Below are 23713 nucleotides of genomic sequence, written 5' to 3'. Positions count from 1 at the left end.
ACTGAATCTGGAGTAAACTAGAAACAACTTCACTGTAGTGAAGAAAAAACTATGGTTATTCCAGGTGAGATTTGTTTCATGTTGACTTGCACAAAACTTCTTTATATGGCATGATATGATCTTCATACACAGCTTTCACTTCTTATGTCCAGGGTTTTTTTTGTTTGGTTTGGATTTTAAACCATTTCCCTCAAACTCTTATTTGTATCAACTACTGGGAACACTGTGATGAGTCCAAGACCTATCCGATCAAAGCACGGTAGGGACAGAGGAGACATCAAGGCTATCTTTTGCTTCAAATGCCTTATCTTGCATACCAGCTGAATACCAGTATAAGCTATTTTACTACAAGGCAGAACAATAAGTTTCTAAAAAAGCAATGGTGTGTCAAATTAACAAAAAATGAGTAAGCTTGCACACCATTTAGACAAATTCTGAAAAAACGTGAAAATGTCTGTACCTGCCAGAGGAAATACAAAGCTAGAAATATCTGGAGTGGTGCAGACCACAACATGTTCAGGAAAGTCACCAGGTCCATGAAACGTTGGGCATCCACTGACATCAAGTTGACAATTTCTCCAACAGTAGATGAGCGCTTCGCTGAGTTTGTGATGACTAAGGACTGAGAAATAAGAGAAATTCAGTAGATTCACAAACTTGACACGCATAGAGAAACACAGAGAAGAAATCCTCAATTATTAACAAAAACAAGACACTCCCCAAGAATGTGCTTCTCCAACAAGAATAAAATAATTCACACCTACATCAAGTCCTAATCGCCAAAGAACAAGACTTCATGAAACGGTTTGCTTGTGAGCACCTCTATCTCAAGCAGTATGTAGCATTCTGAAGAAAACCTAGTTGCAGCTAATCAACTCGTAGCACAAACACACTATTCTCCTGGATCCCTCTTCTGAATGTTTAAAGTGAACTAATATTTGAGTGTGACCTAGCAATACACCTACATTAAGTTGCTGATCGCTAGAAAATTCTGTAAAGTACGATAGAGGGACTCCTAAAAACTCACCCAAAAAACTAATCTTTTCTATTCCAGGAGGCTATTCTTCAATATGCCTGCTCTCCTCTGAGTATTTGGGAACTGAGGCCACTTGCTTGGCTATACACTGGTGTTCCAGCCCATGAAATGCTTCCAGTCTTACCTTTCGGTATATTACTCCAGTGATCCCAGTTCTCAGCCTCATCCCAGTAACAAAGCAGTACTGGAAATGCTGGTGAAGTATGAGTGTCTGCAGCACAGCACAGATAAACATCAAAGCCGCAATCAAAAATCCCCACCAGGTTGGTGCATCTTTGTTCTTAATGAAGCCAATTAATACACTGTTTTTCAGAAGATTAGGGAAGGAAAAGGAAAAAGAAAAAAATAAAAAACACACAGCAAGTTTAATGGGACATAACACAGCTTCTCTCAGCTATGGCATCCTGCCACATCCTCTCCCTAACCACAAAAAGTAAACAGCTCTCCAGGATGCAAGCTGAGTTACGATTTGAAACATTGCAAAGATGCAACAGCAAAACCTTAGGCTTTGCCAGTGAGAAAGTCCATTTGCAAATGAGCCTGTAGAAAATGAAATATGACCAGAAACTCTAAGTTTCCCCCGAGATCCAGCATTTAAACACATGGCTCACTGTCTGAGCTCTGTTAGGCAGTCCCCCAGGGCAAGAGGTGAATGATAGGACACAGTAGGACAGTGTAGTAAAGCAGGCGAAACCAGCTTCTTTCCCAAATCCTTTTCAAGCAGCCCGAGTGCTTCTGCCTGGGGTGTTTTCCCACATAAAATCTAGATTAAAAGACATCCTCCTGGATGGATGCATAAAGAGTTCTTCACTCCTACTTTTTTGGTAAAATGGTAGTACCATTAAACTGGCTGTAACATCTTTTATTAATAGGAGCCATTTCTTACTACACACAGCTGCTCTGCCTGCGAGACCTGTGCACTGTCATATAGCAAACAAGCAGAACAGCATATGGCAACGTCCAGTGTTCTCAAAAATCACATTTGTGATTTCAAACTACTGACCAGAGTATTGAATTATCAAAGTATGGGAGGAACAGAGATTTGACTCCACGGTTCAAATAACGACCAGGAGGGAAAATACACCCGGAAACTACAAATCAGACCCCAAAGCCTTGCATTAGAAGCATGAGGTTGCTACATTTTTCTTCTTTCAGTCCAGAGAGATCTTCCTTCTGCACTGCACCAGTTAGTCACACTGTAAGTGGACAGCTTCAGGAAAAACTCTTCCCTGTAGTCCCCACATGGGATTCAGCAATCTTTTTAGTAACATAAAACTATCTTATGTGCAACTTGCCAGACAGCCATGTCTTTTTCATTTTCTCTTACCACCAGCAGTGCATTTCCCAAAACTGCCGGAATTTAGACTTGAGAAGAAATTCCCCATCATATGCCTTGAGATATCACTGACAACATATCCAGGAATTTATGCAAATTTGAGAAATTCCCAGAATAGATTATACTTAATGTGTTCTCAGAAGGAAGACAGAGTCCCTAGTGAAGAGGAGGCAGCTGGAAGAAGACAGACTGCAAGCTATTAAATGTCACCATACTGGGTCAGACCTTCTTTTTAGCAAATTTCTGGTTATGTCACAAACCACCCACAGAACAATGTGATCTCGGAACACAGCTCCACATTGGCGTTATTTTAAGAGCCACTCATACAGGAGCAGGGACCTCTCTTCTCCCCTTCTCCACATCCACCTGTGGCCTCCATCCAAACTCCATTCCTCGCTCAAGCATTAACAGGATTATGTGCTTTTCCATTGATTTGGTAACAAAAGATAATTGTTTGATAGAAATGCTGGTATTTCCACTGTTATTTTCTTCTTAGTTAATGATTATCTGGTAAAATTCTCACTTTAAGAACAATACTAAAAGAGAAAAAAATGTGGGGATCATACAAATTCCTTTATGGATTGGGCTAAGCAACTGGTCCCCCTGGAGATGGGAGGTACAGGTGTTCCTCATCCAAGGAGAGTTTGAGGACGTATCACCTTAGTCAAGATCTCACCTTTTTTTTTTGGTAATAGAACTGTAATTTTATTTCACATGGAAATTTACTGCAACTGTGCCTTGCACGTTCTCATTGCTGTGCACAACTAAGAACACGTGAATTCATCTTAATGGTCCAAAATCTTTCCCAGATGATAGCAGCATGGCCAAAGAACCACATACTTGAGCATCATGCTTCATTTTTATATCAAGTCACGCTACAGCTGCGGCCACCACTAACACATGTGGGTATCAGATGTACAGAGCAAGCAGTACTTTGCTTTGATTTCACAAATAATCCTTTAGAAATGGGGAGAAATTGCTTTGGACTGCTGCACGAAGCAACAGGTAATTTGTAATTCAAAGCTGTCTGTTGGTGATGGGTGATTTACAATTCTTGCATTTCAGTGAAGCTTGCCCAATTTACAGCTTAGTCCACAATAAAGAACTCCTGTCTTATGGCATTTCAGTGGGAAGGTGGGGGAGCATACATATGCAGCACTGTGAGGGAAACTAGTTAGTATTTCAAAAATAAATACTCCGTGCCAAAGCCAAGCCTCCACTGGGATTGCACATAGAAACTACTCGCATGGTAAACCAACCTTAACAGCTGAGGGTTGACGAAAGAAAGTAGGTCTTGTATCAGCTTGAAGAAGGAGCCGATTAAGAAGTACGGCCCGAAGGTCCTCAACAGAGCTTTGAGAAAGGAAGGCTTTCTATATTGCTTTTTGTCTCTGATCAGAACTTCTGCTTCCTCTGGACCATCACCAACATGATTCAGCACATGGTTAGATTTCTTCATGTATGTCACATCTTCTTTCCTAGGGGAATGAAACAAGTAATTAGAGACAACTGACAACGAGAATATCATTGCCTTATGTGTACAGCGCTGCACTAACATCAAGAACTCTGCTCCTTTCTTTGCTGCTCATTAACAGCAAGACTTTCAACAAGATCTAGATGCGCTCAGGGATAGGCCGCTCTTGTGTATACAGTCTTGTTTTCTTTTCTTTTCTTTTCCTGCAGTGCTTATGAGGTGTACTCCATAGGTCAGAAAATCAATCACCATGGGATGAGAACGTAGCCCAAAGAAGAAGGAGATGAAGGCTTAACTTCCTTTGGCAGAGGACAGAGTTGACCTTGAATCTCCAATTTCTTGTAAAGGAATCCTCTAACAGTTGGTATTTACATACGGCAAAAGGTACCCTCACCTATTCGTTATTCAATTAGTAGCTGTACTAAACCTTCAGCCTTATCTGATCACACACCTGCTTTCAGAGAAGTAGTCTGAATCCCTCCAGGGAGACAAGCATTGAATCACATGCCAAGCTAAGAGAGGAAGCAGGCACAGCCCTCCCAAAATACAGTTTTGCGTTCCTGGAAACATGAAAGAGTACAAACCATAGCACCTCCAAAGCTGAGCCATCTCTGAGATCTGGGCCACAGCTGTCTGAGGTTCTTCCAGGACAGAAACTTTGGGTTTAGGTGCCTAAATTTTACTCAGATGACAATTTAAGCATTTAAACCATGTTTGGCTGTATCCCTTTCTTACTTTGTGCTTCTCTCTCTCCAGCTGCAAAATAAACCAATGGAAGTGACCTCTTCTGCAAAGCTCTTTGAGACTGACTGATGAAAAATGGACCCAACAGATCCATGCTGCTCTCCAGGGCTCTAGATGGGTTTTCTAGAATCACTTATGGGTGCCTGACTTCTGTTGCCTATCAATAAAGAGAGGGTGCTCTGGAAAATTATTTCCTCCATGAATTGCTCTCAAAGAGCATCCTTGCAGCTTTTCTACCATCAAATACCAAATTGCTGTTGTTTCTTGGGGGACATGGGACCTAGAGAACAATTTCCTGACTGTCAGCCAGGAAGGTTAAGTCCAGGTGGAGCAGGGAGAAGGAAATTAGAGTCTGGGGCACATAAGCCTTATAAGAAAGGACAGATGGAAGAGAGACCTCAGGAACAGTGAAGACTTACAAGAAGGCATTTGAAAAATAACTTGTAAGTACTACCAAGTGAGGTTGGATTTATGATTCTTCATAAAGAGTGTTCATATTTTTTGGACCTGGTTGGCTGCACAGTCAAATAATTCCAACAGCCTGTGAGCATTCAAAATGATCACTGTGGCTAACAGTACACAGGTAGTAACTTGTTCACATCCTTTCAAACAAAGGCATGTGCAAATCCCAATTTCTTCACAATAAAGTTTGAGGGCAGGGGGAGAACCTACACCAGACATTTCCCGCCCCCCCCCCCTCCCCCAGACAAGAACAAACAGTGTTGCCTTTGTCCTTCCAGATCAAACCTGGAGACTTTATGAGCAAAGCTTTATTTTTCTGGCAACCAGGCTGTTAAACTCATTGAAGGATTTGAAGAAACAAGACTACTTGCCCCTGGGTTTGTGCTATTAAAAATGCTTATTACAGTGACCTAACAGCCACACAATAGTTCTCTCACAGCAAAAAATCCCAAAGGGAGAAAGTACTCTTCTAGTGTTTACTACGGGTAGCTAGGTGAGGTCAGGTTTTCAGCAGTGTGTGGGACTGCTCACACCCAGTTTTTTATCAAAGCAAAAAGCATGTGCTTAGTTTCCATTATTTATAGCAAGGCAGATAATAGACGCTGATTATCTCATGGGAAAACACATAGCTTTCCAATAGTGATGACAAGGCTCTGCATCTTCAATTTGTCTTCATAAGCACAGTCTCAGAAGATAACTAAAACTGAGGCAAAATAGCTTCCAGCTCTCGTCTCCATCCAGCACAGCTCTAAAATTTCTCAGAAGCGACTGCACTTACCAGTGAAGTGAGTGAGTAGAGACTTCAGCCATACATGCAAAGAGAGCAAAAGCAAAGGAAAAATACTCTTTGCATGCTTTGTTTTCTATAGTAACAACTTAAATCTAAACTGAGCTCTCCTGTAACTCATTAGTAGCAAATGAATTATTAGCAATTATTTAGTAATTTGTAAGACAGCTGTGAAGTAAAAGGTGAAAAGGCTTTGTCAGCTTAGGAACAATAGAAATGGATAATCATTACAATAAAATAAGTTTAAAGCTTTAGCTATGCCAGAGTTGCAACTGATTAAGTTTTTTAAAACAAATTACTACTATGTACACTGCAAATATTTTCCATGGCACTTTCAATACGTGTACAACTTGACACAGCATTTTTAACACCATAAAAGCTTGCTCAGAGCAGATTTAATGAGAAGAGTTTAAAAAAAAGTATATACAACAGCTCTCAAGCAACTACCACTAAAGTTATTTGACATGAAGTAACTGAGAATACGTACTTGTAACAGAAAAATAAGCAGAGCCACGAAGCTTTGAGAGTTACGTGAAACCCAGCAATCTGGAGTACAGTGATTTGCTTTGGGTTTGCTCTTTTCCCCACCTTAGAAACATTAATATAGTCACCACAAAATTTTACCTGAGCTAAACACAAGCCAGAATTTATGATTAAATTCATTGCCAACTGGCCCCAGTTTGTAAGAATAATTTCCAAAATGCAATGAATCCCATGACAAAACTCCAGGCAGTTTCTGGTTTCCTAAGAAAAGTTTTCCTGGATCCTAGGCACCTCTGCACAATGGCTGTGCTCCTACTATATAAAAGCCTGGGGGAGTAAGATTTATGTCTGCACAGCAAAATACCAGAACCCAGACAATGCACGTTATTCCACACCATAAAAATAGAGACATTAAGAAAACAAAAAAACCCCAAAATCACAGCACACACAGAACACTAGTGGACAAGCTGCTGGTGTTAGTGCTGGAAACCTTTCAAATTTTAGCTGCAAAGTGGAACTCTCCACATCATAATCAGCCTTGCCAAGGACCTTACAACTCTCTCCTAATATTACCACGTAATAGGGTCTTTCCAATTTGGCAAGGATATGCACAGAAGAGAACAGAGCAAAGCCTCCACATGGAGAAGAAATCTCCACAATGAAAGGAAATGGAAGCGCGGGCCTCCCTCCTTATTGACATTTTTCATTTGAAACACATTATTATCACATCTATTTGCTTGGAAACATTTTGGACGTTAACCAGTGGGAGAAGGAAACACAGTTGCACAATAGACAATTTCTTAAGATTAAATTAGCACAGAACATGCAATAAAAAGGATATCCTCTCCAGCATGGATGTAACTATATGCAAATTCTGACCCTCATCCCATTTCCATCAGAATTTTGCTGCTATCTTTCTAGGCAACAGGAGTGGGAACTCAGCTCTTAAAGTGGGATGTCTCTTCCCCTCCTGCCTTTCATGTGTTTTGAGTTTCATATCTTTACTGCTAGGAAGTGAAGAGTTGCTCACCGCTCAGAGCCTTCAGGCTAAAAATAGTGTCAGGCCAAAAAACTCATGATGGGGCCGATGAGGAATTCCTTTTGGTTCCTGGTGCCTAGAAGTTGTGCGCTAACACGCCCAGGAGGGAGGCAATTATGGGCTTAGACATCTAACAGCTCAGTGATGAAAGTCGTTCATTTTCTACAATCCAACCAACTCAATCCCTTCTGCTTACACATCTTCAGCCCTTCTCCACTTGCTAAATGGCACTACTTGCCCACGCAGATTTTAAGCACCTAGTTAAACAGTGTGTAGGTGGTACACAAGCCCTAGAGGGCTCCCGCTTGCCTCTGCCTAGACATATTAAAATAAGCAAATTTGACCGTTAATATTAATGAAGAACAGATAGGTTGAAGAGGTTGGCTCATTTTCAGGGATGAGTAGCTTATTAACGTTGAAACGACTCAGATCAATCTCCGTTTGCAGACTTGTTTGTATACTTACTTTTTGCACTCTGCTTTTTCTTTGTCCCACTCTTTACTTAGTTGTTGCACAATAATTTTTGAAGTATCATCTTCATTCAGCGACCACAAATCTTTATCTTCGAGGGGCCTTTTGTAACCAAGAATTGCCATGCTGCACATATGGAGAAAAACAGTCCAATTCAGTGTGGCTAATAGTACTTAAAGCATTGCTAGTAACTCTGGGACTATTAAGCTAACAAAAGCAAGAACATACATCTCCACAGAAAGGGTGATAATTATACCTCCATCTCCCTTTGTTCCTTATATTGATGATAGAAATTAAGGAAAGGACATTGTGTAGTTTTGATTACATGTATTTTATTGAAAACAACAATTCAGAAAAAAAGGACAATAAAAACCAACTACCAGAAGCATTTGAATGAAACTGTGGTGTTAAACGAAAACAGTGAAGCTTTAGAAGTGAAAATAACTAAGTCTATCTTGAATAACTGCCAGAGGTGAACGAAATGCAAAAGTGAAGCTCATGTAAGTTAAAGGAAAATCAGATTTCTCTGAAATCTAGTTCCCCAACTGTAAAAGGAATTTTGTCAAGGGATACAAACATCTAGTTGCCAAGAACCTCGATGGCAAAGCTGAACATTCAAAACTCAGGAAGTTTAGAAAGATCTCACTCTCATTAAAAAGCATTTAACGGGGCTGTTGCCAGGACAATGAAGTTACATGGAATGAAGATCTCGACACCCTCAACCACTATTGAAAAAATAGGTCTTAATGTGACCTTTGACAGTTTTTCCACTTCTGTATCATGGAGTAGTAGCAAACCCAATCTCAAATTTGCATCTTTAATGCACATGCCTTTTGACAGCAGTATCAGTTGATGACAATCATTTGTATATATAACCCAGTTTACTTTCCCTCTTACACAGAAAACGTCCTTATAAAAAAGCATTCACCCATGAACCTCAACAGGAAACAAAATGCATTCTCAGGTGGGTGAAAGGTTGCCACAATTTAATCTTGTGGAGCACAGCCTTACATCTTGGTTTGGGTTATACTCCAGCATGTGGTAAGCACAACCAGACCTTATACCCTATTATTCATGCCATAATTGTTGCCACTGCTCTTCAGAGAAGTTTGGGCAGTATGAGCACTCTGAAAGCTGTTTCTAAAAAGGCAATTGCTAGAAGTGCTGACACCACTGTGGATGAAAAAGCATTCAGCATCAACTACTTACTGAGTAAAAATGTCTGTATTGCTACCTGTGTACAACACATATCACAAGTAGAGTTTGGGGTTGTCAGCTGTCCAATAGCTTGAAAAGAGAAGCTCACCTTGTAAACCACCAAAATGTCAATCTTGACAGGAAGCCTGAAGTTAACTCTGGACATGGATTCTACAGTAAAATTAGAGGGGAAAAAGAACCCAAAATAAATAAAGCAAGACATTTACTTTTACCTTAATAAGAAGACAGGAAGACAGTATATTTTGGTCAGTTTTGGTATATTATATGGTATATTACATGTATGTACCTATGTCCTAACGAGACATAAAATCTATTTCTTTCATTTCCCATGTCATGCAGAGCTCTTTTTATCTTTAAAAACTGCTTCATATACTGCCTTTAAATCACACTTCTATAAAGTGAAAGTCATTCTACAGTTTCCGAAATGTTCATTTTAAGAAATGAACTCAACTTGTCTTTCAGCTTCGTTCAAACATAAATCCAATTAGAAAGACCATTTTATGAACTGGAGAAGAAATTTAACCAGTGACACCACTAATATCTTCTGTTAATAATGGTTTTCCGTATCTATTCCCAACACCTATAGAACTCGTTTATTAAGAAAACCCTTATAGACTTTAGCTAACTCTAAATGAATGTTAAGCAAGTAGACCACCATCTCCACAAAAATCGCTCTTGAAATAATCAATATGACACTTCAATGTTCATAAATGTAACTCTAACTGCTGTGGAGCAGCTAGTAGAAGCTATGTAGTGAAAGCAGCTCTCCCAGTAATTACTGATGGCACATATAATGGAAAAAGGCTTCAAACCCCAATATTAATCTCCATATCCAGTGTTTTGTAAGGGAGTCACTTAACTACTGCAATATCAATGACAACCCAAAGCTGTTTTCAATAACAAGTATTCTCAGCAGAACTCAAAACATAATGTAGGAAAACGCAAACAAAGCAAAGTAAAAATACTTACTGGATCTGTGTTAACAGGGGAAAAAAATGGAGGCTTTTCTTTAAAACATGAAAGGATCAACTCAATGATTATCAAAGCAAAGTAGATGTAAAATGTGGTAAACCTGAACCTCTCATTAACACGGCCCTAGAGGGAAAAAGAAACACAGTAAATGATTGTTTTTATTGTACTTCCCAGCTCCCCCAGCACACACACTCTGACTTTTTCACAGCTTCTTTTGGCAGTTCCTTTCTTCCTCTACAGATGAATACTGCAAAGTATTTGCTATCAGGAATTACCTTGCAAAAGTATGCACGTACTCTGTAACCTGCCTAGGAACATGCTTATCTTCAAGCTTTTCATTAAATTATGTCAAGTTCGAAGTGCTTCTACATCTTCACTGCATGCAGACACCCTCTGGATTTGGGGCTACATGACATCCTTTTAAATTGCCTCCAGGGGTTCTTGCAAGATCATGTCTTAAGCATAGGAACCGTCAGTGCAGATCAGAGAACATCCATTTACTTCAGTATCTTGTCACTGACAAGCAGTCATTGTTAAATACTTTCAGCAGAAGCTGCAAAAATACACTGTATTGCATAACAAAACAGTTCCATCTGCTCTAGAAATATTTCCTTTCCTACTCATCTGCAGTTGACTTAAAACTTCTTGCTGTGAAGGTATGTCCCTTATACAGCTCTTTCATGCCCTAAGGTAGTTGTGAACGCTCCGATTGTTCACTTAAAATGTTTAAACCTTAAGTTCAAAAGAAAGAATATTTAGTACTCGGCAATTGCAGAAACAAGAGGAAGATTACGCATACCCTTTCTAAGGCTCTGCACACATAATTTTAAGTTGATTAAGGATTCAAACACTGATAGTCCAATATTTGTACTTACTCACCACTACTGCAGTTTGAAAATTGACTAAGTAGTGTTTGAAAGGATCTCACCAGGATTGCAGCTATTTTGTGAAGAAGTTCTGCACAGACTGGCATTTAAGGTTTAATTCAATCTCCCCTGCAATATTTGCAACAGCCTGGTATAACAAAATCCTTGCTAAAAGGATAATGCTGTTAATAGTTACAAAAAAGTAAGTATAAAAAAAATATCACCAAACAGAATCAACACTGATTTCACTGAGGAGAAGCAATCACCTTAATGGTTTTCAAACAATCCTTTTCACTCCTAGCCTTTGATGATCTAATCACTGAAAATCTGCTCTGCCCTACTTAGTGAAATTTGTTTCTGTGAGAAACATAACAACTCCTTACTGTGGGAGAACCTGCTATGTTTTCAAACAGGAATCATAACAGCCCAGGTTTCTTTCCTCTCCCTCCAACTTTCTGTTCTCTATTTACAGCCACAGTTGGAGTCAAAATGCTGTCCTCAGCACATCAGGCACCGACAAAAGAAAGCCTATTGAGCTGTATAATGTGGCCAAGCTGCCTAAGCAAAAAAGGAACTTCACACATTAAAATGCATCATCTCCAATTACTACTCATCCCTGTTTAAGCATGGCACGGGAAGGGGGCTGCAAAAGGGGGAAAAAAAAAAAAAGAAAGAAAAAAAGAGTCTGTTCTAATATATATACAGTGTTGGCACAGCCCTCACATGTCTATCAGGTTTCCAGTATCGCCTTGGGCTAAGCAAAGTCTGCGTTTTGACATTGCATGAGAAATCCCAGTTCCCTTCAAGTTACACAAGTCTGAGTCAAGGCAACGGAACGAAACTTCTCTTTCTCTCTGGCAAAAGCTGGGCTCAGATCTGACTCCAAACTCGGTGATTCATTCTCTTCACAGAGATGTTAATGCTACATTTCCTGTTCTCCAAGTGCTAACAAGGATGGCATGTTACCTGTGCTGTTGTAGTCATGATCTTAGACCGGAAAGGCCCCACGGCACAGAGCACAGACAAAAACCAGAAGATAATGAGCACTCCAGAGGACTGAACTCCTCTCAGCCTTTCATGTTGAATAAGCAATGTAGCTAACAGCTGTAAAAGTAAATAGAGGAACACGTGAACACAATCCCCTCCCACTGCTCCCCCTATTCACACTCTCAGTTGTCAGCTATTACAGTCATCATCAACAACAGGACCTCTTTGAAACAAGGCCCCATCATAACTTCACAGAAGTCAATGGCAAGACCTCCTCTATCTAAGGAAAGCAGCAAATAACTTTATGAATTTTTTTTTACTGTTTTCAGAGCCTCATCTCCAGAATTCAATTTTAGAACAGATTTTGCACCTAGGGCTAGGCAAAATTAAATATTAGCTACAAACATTTTAAACAAATGTAAGAGCTGTTGATTCTTCAGTCCAGACGGACAATCACAACTTGTCTAGAAAATAAGACTTTAAAAGAATCTAACCAAGAGAGTTCAAAACTTAATGAGCAAATTTTACTGCTTCATTTTTCATACAATAGCTACAAACCTGTTTGTCATTCCAGCCACAGCAAATTTGGTTTCTGTTTAATGGAGGAACAACCACCAGATAAGAGACACAGTTTTACAAAGTCCAATATAATACTGAACAATGCACAAGCCATGCTCTATCATATCTCCCTGTTTAGGCAAAGTCATATCCAAATTCTCTCCATACCTGGATCACAAGCCGGGAGAAACAGATGAGAGCAAGGTGGGAGGCAGAAAAAAGATCTCCATTATAAAGATTTTAATTTACATAGCTGAATCTACATGAGAGAGCTATCTGTAACTGCGGTCTTTTCGGTAAACAAAATTTGCCTCTGTAATACAAGTACTAATAGTTCAGTTAAAAGAGCACAGGATAAGGCAATGAATGCAAAGGAACCCTTTCCCTCCTTCATCTGTCTAAGAAATAATTACTCTTATTGGTCACAATAAACAGAAACAGCTACGAACCACAGTGATGCCAACGATCAATGGAGTTACAAAATAGACTGGTGGAGGCGTTCTGTTTTGCAGGAGCTCGTGGAAAGAGTAGAAGAGATCTGCCCAGCTCACGCACCACAGCAGGACACCGAACAGCTGAAAGTAGTCAAACAGAAACAGCATTTGATAAACTCATCTCCAGGGGCAGTCAGAGGGCCAGCAAAACCGTTAGGATTCACAGATTCCCAGCAAGACAAAGCTGTGTAAACAGAACAACACTGCTGTGTTGATCAGCTGCAGTCAGGCTGATGGAACCGTCCCACTGCACTCAAACCAAGGATCCTGTCTCAACTGCTTTCCAAGGGATTTGCAAACACAACCAGTAGAAAGACTAATATATTTACCTGGTTTTTTTCTCAGTTTTGATTGGAAACACAGGGGGGAGACAGATTAAAGGCAGACATGCCCCGAAGCAGAAGCCTGGCATTTTTCTCCAGGAATACCCCCAGTTCTCTCATGGCCTACGGGAAGTGACTTGCGTGCTTTCCTTAGACGTAACCATTTATAAACCAGAGGTGCTGTTGACACCAGCCATCTCTTAAGCACAAGATGCAGATGAAATCACATAACTATTGGGTAGGTAGGGCGGCTTGAAAAAACACCTTCTTGTGCTTACTTTCACAAGGAGATTAAATTCTCACTAGACATACCTTAAGGTCTTTGTTTTGCAGCTTTCAGTGGTTTAAAGGTTAAGTAAGGGTGAAGCAGCATAGTTTTGGCTCAACAAAGGGGTGAACTCTCTTCTGCAGAGCAATCAACTCCTCTCTCTACCCAGAAAGGTGGGCTCACAGGATGGATTCTATCACAGATGAGCTATCCTTTGGTATCCTTCCTCAGAAATCTGTATGCACACTGTTTCCTATCAGCAAGTTCTTCAGTTCCCCCATAAATTAGAGGGACTTTTGTTTAAACCCTACTGCAGTACTTACTTGGATACTGAATTAATTCTAACAAACTCAAAACTGCAAAGAGATCTTACCGTCTTGAATCTGCTCAACACAGAAAGCACGATGTACCCTCTTTTGTTGCGCTTTAGGTAGAGAAGATAAAAGGGTAACGCACTCCACAGATAAATGCTAGGGATCCACGCTAGGATGGTATTCTGGAAACACGGTGTCAGGTCTGGATTATCAGTGTGTATTGAAAGATTTGAATCCTGGAAAAAAAAAAAAAAAAAAGAGACAGTTATTAATAGAGAGCCAGAAGTACTGCCAATTGGAACATCTGCTTGAAGAAGTTGTATCCAAATTCTGCTACAGTTAGCAAATGGCCTTAGTAAAAGCTTTTAAAAAATACCTATCCCAACTACTTGTGGTTTATCTGCTATAGTACAAGGCCTAAGTACAGTTTTAAATTCTGGGCAAAACCTAGAAAGACAGACTTCTGCCCCCCTCTATCTCAGAGCTGGACAGACATTTCACAGCAGACAAACCCCTTGCGTTTCTGTCTTTGCTAAGGCTTAGTTATAGGTGCTGATTCTCATTTCTCAGGTATTCCCAGCCTGGAGTGCAACTGCTAAACAAAGCTCTTGAGGCAAAATCCTTAACTTGAGAACTCATCCAGCAAGCATGTCCAGCACTGGAGAAAATGATCAGATTCAGATCAACTGTATGCTGACCTGGGAAACCCCCTCCATTTATGACTAAAATTTTGTCCTTCTTACTCATATGCCTCCATCTATAATTACTTCCCTATTCTAAAGGAAGGTAAAAGGAATTTATTGTACGTGCAGGTAGGAAAATGGGTTTCTTGCAAACACTGCAAGCAATGCTTTCCATCTGTGACCGTGGACACCACAATTCACATACCTAAGGATTTGAACACACCACGTGCAAAGACACAGTTACACAAGTTCAAACTAAAATAGAAATTTCAGTACAGTTGAAGGGAACTTGGTTTTAATCAAACCCACTGGAAATTCACAACTTGCATTTCACCATCTGATGTGTCATCTTAAATGTGGTAGATAAATACTTACTTGCAGAAAATGTAAAATTACTTTGTTGTACTCTCATTAACAAGCAGATGATAAAGCTAAGATATCTGAGGTTCAAATATACCTTGTCTCTGCACTTGAATCATTTACTCGTACATAATTATTTTTGGATATGAGCTCTCAATAGAAGTATGCTGCAGTTAAGCCAAGACACTTCTCCCCACCTCTCATAAATGAATGACTGACTAGTCTGAATATGAATTCTTCAAAAGTATTTCCAGCCCTGCTTTTGTTTACCAATACAAAAGAGACCAAATGCTGAAAGCCGTGGTTGATTTTAGGAGAAATGAAGAGCCACAATGTCCTGATAATCCTTGATCTCGGTGATGATCTGTCAGAAGGGACATGCATCACTCCACATACACATGAAAGAGCTCGTAAGTATAATGAAACTACAAAGCCTTGGCAGGTTGCAGGATGGTTTGGCTGAACTGCGACAAGTTTGTCACTCAGTACTTCAGTACTTTGGCACCAACGAAACCTCTGGCAGTGGTGAAGGGCGGCACAAACCCATTAGCTGTCCATCTAGACGGCACCCTTTAATGCTGCAGAGTTAGTGCTTCTGCAGACAAGAAATGGCTCTTCTGGAGGCACGCAAGCACCCAGTGAGGGCCAGGGGAATAAAAACATTCCCATTTACCTAAACAGGTTTGTCCAGACCTGGAGGAAACTTCAGCCACAAATCAACAACACAGGGGCAATTACACTGCAATTCCAACACAACATCAAAACCAAACAAAACTCCAGCCTCACATTCAAACTATTTCTGTGTTTTCCTCCAGTGAGCAGGTCTCTGGCACCAGAAAGGAAGATAACGTTTAAAGAGCACCCATTTTTGGCTCATCATCAAAACATTTCAGCATCTCTAACATGAAAGGCAGCTCTAGCAGCTACCCTGCCTGGGGCAGGACATGCTCTCTAGAAGTTTGGAGCTGAAGCTTATCTACTATCATTTATTCAACAAAATAGTAATTTCCTCTTTAAATTACATGTGGTTTAGCAATGTCTTGAGCATGTTTGCAATTGTGCTCCTTTTGCTTGCTGGGAAAAAATCCTGGAAAAGGAAAGCTGAGGGGGAATGGCAATAGCTGGGCACAGAATAAAACAATGATTTTGTTTAAGGGAAAAGTTACTGGGGGGGGAGGAAGCACTCTTAATTTAAACCTTTCCTATAAGACCAAAATGTCCAGAAATGACTTTCTGTCTGACAGCAACCTAGAAACTACCCCAGATGTCCATTAACTTCGGACTGAACACAAGCTGACTATTGTATCCAAGACACAGACTGTATGGCTGCCAAGCCATTTAAAGGTTTTCATTAACTCTTATTTAAACAAGGCAAAGGACTTGCATTTCTGAGTGTATAAATACAGCTGGCCGGAAAACAAAAATTCTGTCCTTAAAAAAGCACGTAAGATTTTGAGATTCAGTTGAATTATCCCTGAGAATAAAAGTGGAACCTTTCCAAAATTATGTGAAAGTACAAGAAGCAGCACCCATCCACTGACCAACAAGAGCCTACTACTTCCAGGGCACATGGGAAACAGGGATGTGGGCTGAAGGAGAAACCTACGTCCAAAGTGACAAACCTGACTACTAGCTATCTTGGGAATGTTTTCCCAGGTTCAATTCCATCCTGGACAAGACAAACAAGACTTCCTGGACCAGATCTGCCTCTGTAGAAAGCTTCCCTTTCAATGAATCGGTGTTTTCTGAGAGCAGACTCTTTCCATCCTTGAATACAATGAGAAGGTTCCTGTTAGAAGACAGAGTACCTAAAACTTTTAAGTAGTGTAATTCTGTGCAAATTACTTGTTCCCCGTAAGACCGGACCACAGTGGAGTAACGCTGCCATGCCATGTGCCACGGAGCAGGGGCTCTGCTATGAATTATTATTACTGGGAATCTGAAAATTGCAGTTCTTGCCACATTCCTTACCAAGCTGGATTTGTTTTCATGGAGCTGGCAGTTCCACTTTATGGCTTTATAAATCACCACACTGACAGTATATATTCCAACACCCACTCCAACCCTAAACAACTCATTTTGAGTAAGAACATGACACAAAGTCTCAATACAATCTATCCTGACCAAGCCAACATTGTTAAATACGCTTCAATTCAGCAGTAGAGTTATGGAACTCCACCCTTGAGAACAAACACAAGAAGCAACGGCTGGAGGGACACACCAGCTCTTTGACTCCTACCTTTAAGGCTCCTGCTTTAATCTGGCTTTGCCTTTCCACATTCTGAACTCTGTCCTGGTAAGCAGACCAACTTTAAATGCTTCTTGTGTCCCATTCTGATTGAGGACAAAACCACCCACCTTGGGCTGTCTGGATTTGAGGGTTTTCTTTGGACTTGCTACTGAAAGGGATCTAATATGCTGACGTTGGATAGCACGCACGTTCCTATGCTCATGGCTCTGTGTTGTCCTGAGAGCTGCTCACCTTCCTGAGTGCATCACAGCTCTGTCTCAGGTTCCCCTTCAATAAAAGCCCACTGAAAACACTCTGCAGGCAGCTGGGGGACCCAGAGCCGGGGGGGGACGGGGGACCCAGAGCCCGGGGGGCGGGGGGGGGGGGGGGGAACCAACCAACAACAGGTATCTCACAAGGGAAAATACTCAGCTGCACATGTTGGGAAACACCACTTTCACTACTCATCCCAGGGAAATTTTAACAGCCAGAGCATCCATCACAGCTAACACTGATGTCAGCTCACTTCCCCACAAGCAAGTCTTACGGCAGTAATCTGTGACCTCTTCCTAATCCAGACTCCCACTGTGCTCCATGGCTCCTCCAGACTGCCAGAAGCTCTGCGGCAACTGTCTGTAAGCAGCAGTATTCCCTTGGATGTAGTACCATGGATCAGGTTGGAGGCTCTGCTGGTGAGATACAGCATGGCAGAAATACCAGCCTGCTGTACCGAACCCCCAGACACACAATTTACTTAATCCTGTAATAATACTTAAATACAATGCTAACATCCATGGGAAAAGAGATTAGAGATGCTTGTTACAGCTTCACAGCAGAGAAGGGTTTCCCTGGAGTCTAAAACTTACAAATCAGTGGGGCTTTCTGTTGATCAGTTATGAATATCATTGACGTTGCTCCTTGCAGCAGCTTTCAATCATATCCATCACTTCAGTCACAGTCTTTGAATAAACACAACCCTTGTAGTAAGGGCCATTTGTGCAGTAGGACCTAAATTTAGATGAACAGTTTTAAATACATGATCTTCATTTAAGGGAAGGTATTCAACGGGGGAAGCTATGAGCAACTTTACATCCACTCTCTAATACTTAGTGCTTTCCCCCCTGGAAAAGAACACTGCTATTGAAAAAGCCATCCTTAAAACTCATAATGCACTTAAAGGAAACATAATTTCAATGCAACATATCTTGGGTTTCTTGCACATCATCCCTTACAGCTTTCAAAAAAAAGGGGGAACAAACAGAAAGCCTGAAGCTAGGCTGAAAAACAGGAACAGGGAAATTCCTGTCTACCCCTTTCCCAAATCCCAAGGATGATGTTATGAGACCCTGCTGAGAAAGACCATGTTGGGGTCTGGTCTTGAGTGTAAGTCTAAATCAACTGCTACTTCACTACAGTAGTTTAAAACAAAAGTGCCGCACACTGCCTTTACCCAGCATACAGCTGATGCTGCAGCAATGCTCCTCAGCCAGCAATGGAAAGCTTCCAAACCTGAAGGAAGGCTAACAATATCTTTTATAGTCTCAAGCAGTTATCTTCATCGAATGGATAAATTAATACACGTTTCTCTCTAAGTTTCTATAGTGCAAAAAGAATCGGGAAAAGCACAGGAAACAAATTCATTCTTTATCTGCTAGGAAGGTGAAGGCCATTATGTTGACGTCATTCACACTCTACCCAAGGTTAATACATGCCATATCGCTGATTCTGTGTCAGTTATCACTAGCTGGCATGTTATCCAAGATTAAAAGTCAAATTGGAAAGCTGAATGGTAAGGTACACACACAGAGCAAAAGACGGGAAGCGAATAACTGAAAGTAACAATGCTTCCTGCAGTAAATAAACATGGAAATGGTATCTCTTGTAGAAGAAATTGTTAGTGAGAACTTAAATGCAGAGGAGAATCTTCCTGCCTTTCTTTTGCCCCTAGTTATGGTAGATATCCTGCCAGTGAGTTTCACTTGCACAGCCTTGCAAAAACAAAAAAAAAGGGGGGGAGGGGGGAGAGATAGTTTTCTCTTGGCTGTACTGCACAGCCTCCTCCCAAGCACAAGGATGGCTCTGCAGTTATAGCTCCGAACCGCAACACCAAAAACGATCACAGCCTCTCCACATCTCACCTCCCACTTCTAGCTGCTGTCCATCTCCCCTGCTCGGTCCCTGCTGGTAACCTCTTTGGGGCAAACTCTAGTAATCATTTTAGAGCACAAATGCAAACAAGTACTCTGCCCCAGGCCTCCGGAAGGCCGACAGTTTCAAATGGCCTTTTCAGAACAAGATCATTCGTTTACGTTTCCAAAGGAACAATTTCACCCTTACGTGCAGAAGGACTAACATGCTTCATTAATCCACAGTGACTGCTGCACAACTCAATTCTTTCATACGATTACATGAACAACCTTTTTTTTTTTCTTTTTCTTTTTTTTTTCCTTTTTTCCCCTCTTAACACAGGGCAAAAGACAATGACATTCTCCACTGCAACAACACAACAATACTGCTTGGAAAAAAGGTGAGGTTGAGAGGATGTAAGCATTTATAGTACTGTATGAACCACACAGTTAATAACCAGAAATAGTATTTTTCTGGTTACAAAGCACACTGCAACAGTCATCTACATTAGTGAAAGACACCGTGCAGAACGCTGAACTTTCTTTTGCAGCAGTGAAAGGATCTTTAATGACTTATTTTAATCGATCAAACAGACCTTGCACAAGTTCATAGCCTATACGAGCAAGTTTATGGTTGCGAAGTAACTAGTCACACGGTTTTGCTTGAGTTTCAAACTTTTGTTTTCACGGTACAAACAGTACCAACCACACAATGCACTTGAGAACTGTGGACCAGACATCCAAAAATCAATGTATGGGCTTAGTGACAGGTGTTACACAAAACAGTAAGTTTCTCTTTCTTCCCCTTTTAGTTTTTGAGTTTTAAGAGTAGAAGTTCAGAGCTTCTCTACCATCGTGAACAAAAAAGAGGCAGGATGAAAAAAACCTGTGTTCACATTCTGCCGCAGTCATGCAACCCTGGGAAATGGGTGTTTCAGAAAAGCATCTGTAGCTTAAGACAGACAGTAAAGTAGTAGTTGATAACAGGAAATATCTGCACCTAAGACAACATACACCTGAAGTAAAAGTAAAGTCCATCTACTTCGACCATTTTAGTAGCAGTCAGTCTTCTTGTCTGGACAGAGGGACACTTACTGACTTGCAGAGGGGAACGTGCAGTGCAACCACAGAGGTACAAATGCTCATGAGTCAAAAGCAGGATTGAGAGGAAAAGGAAACAGGATCCTTCTTCCAGCAGAAGTAAGTCCCTGACTGTCTTTTAGAATTGATCAAATCTATATACTGTTGTAGAGAAAATTTTCTGTTAATTGCATCATCAAGGGCCTTCCCTATGGCCTTGTACAAGTACAAATAAAGCAAGCGGGTTGCTGTATTTCAGCCCAGCGTGATAAAGGGTGTGGGGGAATATCCTTAATTTGAGCCATCCCATCTCCTTTCAGTTGAAAGGAACAGGGCAAATCCAAAGATCATAATGAATGTAGCTCAATTAAGAAGAGGTAGGAACAGCTGAAAGAGCTCCAAATGAGATGGTTCCTACTTAATTTTATTTTCTCCCCTTCCCACCCTGACTCCTCCATTGTAAACTGGCCCATCCAGTTGGGCTGATGTACAATAACAATAAAAGGGATTGTCACAAAAAAAATTGTCATCAGTGCTGCTCTGACACTCTGCCTGCCTAGCGGGAGCTGGAACTGACAAATTGACTGCAGCGATAATGAGATTTTAGTGTCTGGTCAAGGCTGTCTTTAACATGACAGTAGTGTGGGAGTTTGGAGGGGCAGGACACAAAGGTGACACACCATCTCAAGCACCCAAGGTTGGTCACGCTCTTCAGCTGCAGGGACACTCATTAGAGGAGCACCAAGAAGTCAAATGCAGCAGCAGGCTAGAGGGTAAAGACAGACTCTGGGTGCTAATGAGCTTTAATGCCAAGATTAAGCCTGGTTTATCACTCACAGAACTGACCTAAGCTCACCTAACACAGACGATCATTACACTCTAGCTGTACTCTCGGAGTTAATTTGCACTAACTGTACTCATCTGTCAGTCTGCAGACCTATTTATTTCAGTCATTTTTATTCAGAAAACGAGTGAAATCTGCAGTCTGGCCCTAAAACAGAAGAGGAGCTTGCAAAGCATCACTACAGGGAGCATCTTTGGGAAATCTCTGCTCTCCCCACCCTCTCAGCAATCCTCTCTTCTCTTCCCTCCTTAAAGTGAAGGTTCGCCTTCACTGTTGTTAAGCCAAAAAATTCAGAGACAAAGAAAAGATGGGATCAGGTGACTATGGAAAAGGAATATGTTAATCATGGAAATCAGAGCAAAGGCAGAACTGTCCTGGTACATTGTTCTACGCCAAACCAGTTGCATGCACAGCTTCTATCCAACACTAATTAAGTGATGTGAACTTAAAGCTTAAAACTTCATTTTTTTCAACAGCCAGGAAATCGTATTTCTAAAAGAATCATGTTTGTTAATCATAAAAGAATCATCATCATCAAACTATGATCTGTACAAAGGCCCTGCAACTGAATCCGCGCAGCCAGCACTGGTGTGGAGAGCAGCGGCATCCCTAAAGAACTGCTGCGAGATCACAGTGGCCCAACTGCAACATGCTTACAATAACGATGCTTCAACTACCCAAACGAGCCAGAACTTTCACACTTCACCACAAACAGGCTTAGACATGGAAAGTGAATTTTTGCAGGTCACCAACATGTAAGCGAGAGGTAGCAACTCTGTATCAGGGTAGGAGAAAAAAGGGGAAAAAGAGGCAGTCAGAATAGCATTGCTGCATCTGAAGATCACCACTGGCCACAATTTTCCAGCTCATAGATCTTCAAACTGTAGCTCCCAGAAGGTATACCTTGCTTTTTCAAAGGAGACAAAACATAAAGCATAAAGTTTTTTACGGCTTCTTGTTCCACTTTGCTTGCTGTCACCTCTCCTTACTGTAATAAAAAGATGTCCAGAATGCGGACATTTTTCCCCTTTTATTTTTCCATGTTTCCAAATGTACATATTAAAAAAGGGAAATGAAATGAAAAAATTGCATGTGTAAGAAAGAGGTGGAAGAGATTCTAGAATACAAGTAATTCATCTGGGGTGAAAAGGAGAGAGAGCAATGGAAGAAATGAAAAGTATACTTTTTTTTTTTTAATTGCACAGGTGTTAAATGTATTCTGAGAAAGTTTGGAAACTAAATGACTTTGACATCTGAAACAACTCCTGTGAAATAGTTTTTCTTCTCTCTCTCCTTCATTTCTCACTCTGTTCTAATTCAAAGCTTTATGACACTGGCACATGACTTTACTGTAAATGATCTAAGTTTTATTACATTGACTTCACCTCTCATGCTGCTGTGAGATTAGCAGAGGGACTAAGTGCCAGCTCACACAGGCCCAGTGCAGAATCAAGGCTGTTGGCTGTACAAAAGCCTGAATGCATTCCTGGGAAGATCTCTGGCTGCTTGCCGCTATGCTCTCCTCCAGCTCAGCCAAATAACGTGCGACCGGATAATGGCCCGTCATATTCACGGCAGTATCAGGAGACAAATGGAGCATTAGCTTACTGGAAAAATCAAAGATCCCATTTAATAGGTTTCTCAAAGGAATTTTTTTAAAATTAAATTTTAAACAGTAATAGTCTCTTCATTTTAATACATTACAAATTTACACATGTAGAACAGAAAGGATTACATCTCCAGTGGCATAGCAATTTGCCTACCAGGTAGGTTAGGCCCATCTCAGAATGCTTTATATTCTTAACTATAGCAATTGAATACACTTCATTTTAAGGAGCTCTTCAAGTGACTCAGATTTTGTTTCAAATACTATTTATTTTTAGGAGGGAAACTTCATAGAATTCCTTAGTCCTAGACACTACATCTACCAGCCATGTCACTCAAGCTAAAATGGTCACAGCTGTGACCAGGGAAGAATAGTTGTGTTGGAAGCTGAAGAACATACATGACCTAGAGTTTTGCTACAGAGAAAAAGTCTCCCTGTGGGGCTTTAATCCTCTGATAGAGCAAACTGGGACCTTGCCTCCCAGTTCCATGCGATCCGGCCCATCCCATGGCATCCTGTCCCACCCCCAGGAAACACATGGAAAGGAAGGACAAGCAGGCTTGTGAAGCATCTCCCACAAAGTCACAGTGCACCTGGGAAAAATAAGATTGTTCTCCTCTTGGGCGTTTTGTTGGTTTGTTGTGTTGTTTTGTGTTTTTTTGTTTTGGTTTGGTTTTCCCTACAAATCCTTTTCCCTGCAATTCCAGAATTGCAGCCTGGAATTCCAGAAGGGACTCAACCATGCCAGTCAGATGTTGGTGGTGACGATTTTAGCAGCTGCCCCATTCTCTTGCACCGAGGACTGTATTGTTCATTTGACCCATCAGCGTGCTGGTGTGAAGGAAATGACTGCTTCCCTTGAAAAACATGAACAGTCACATTCACATATTCTACTGAAATGAACATAATTTTCATGAGCTTCATTAAATGACACTGTCATTGAAGGAGTCCA

The 23713-nt window shown here is 40.9% G+C and overlaps 1 protein-coding gene across 1 annotated transcript in view; it reads right to left on the bottom strand.

The window, feature by feature from the left end:
• Positions 1 to 23713, bottom strand: part of ABCC3 (ATP binding cassette subfamily C member 3) — a 50766-nt gene that overhangs the window by 21555 nt on the left and 5498 nt on the right. The window contains exons 2-10 of the mRNA XM_082492018.1: positions 13892 to 14068; positions 12883 to 13008; positions 11855 to 11992; positions 10020 to 10145; positions 9139 to 9200; positions 7827 to 7958; positions 3632 to 3850; positions 1161 to 1338; positions 461 to 622 (exon numbers count right to left, since the gene is read on the bottom strand). Of these exons, the coding sequence (XP_082348144.1) occupies positions 461 to 622; positions 1161 to 1338; positions 3632 to 3850; positions 7827 to 7958; positions 9139 to 9200; positions 10020 to 10145; positions 11855 to 11992; positions 12883 to 13008; positions 13892 to 14068 (1320 nt within the window). The remainder of the gene's footprint in view (positions 1 to 460; positions 623 to 1160; positions 1339 to 3631; positions 3851 to 7826; positions 7959 to 9138; positions 9201 to 10019; positions 10146 to 11854; positions 11993 to 12882; positions 13009 to 13891; positions 14069 to 23713) is intronic.

The sequence above is a fragment of the Vanellus vanellus genome, assembly GCF_965231255.1.
Source record: "Vanellus vanellus genome assembly, chromosome: 17".
NCBI lineage: Eukaryota > Metazoa > Chordata > Aves > Charadriiformes > Charadriidae > Vanellus > Vanellus vanellus.
The sequence above is the reverse complement of the archived record's forward strand: the minus strand, read 5'-3'. Positions and strand labels throughout refer to the sequence as shown.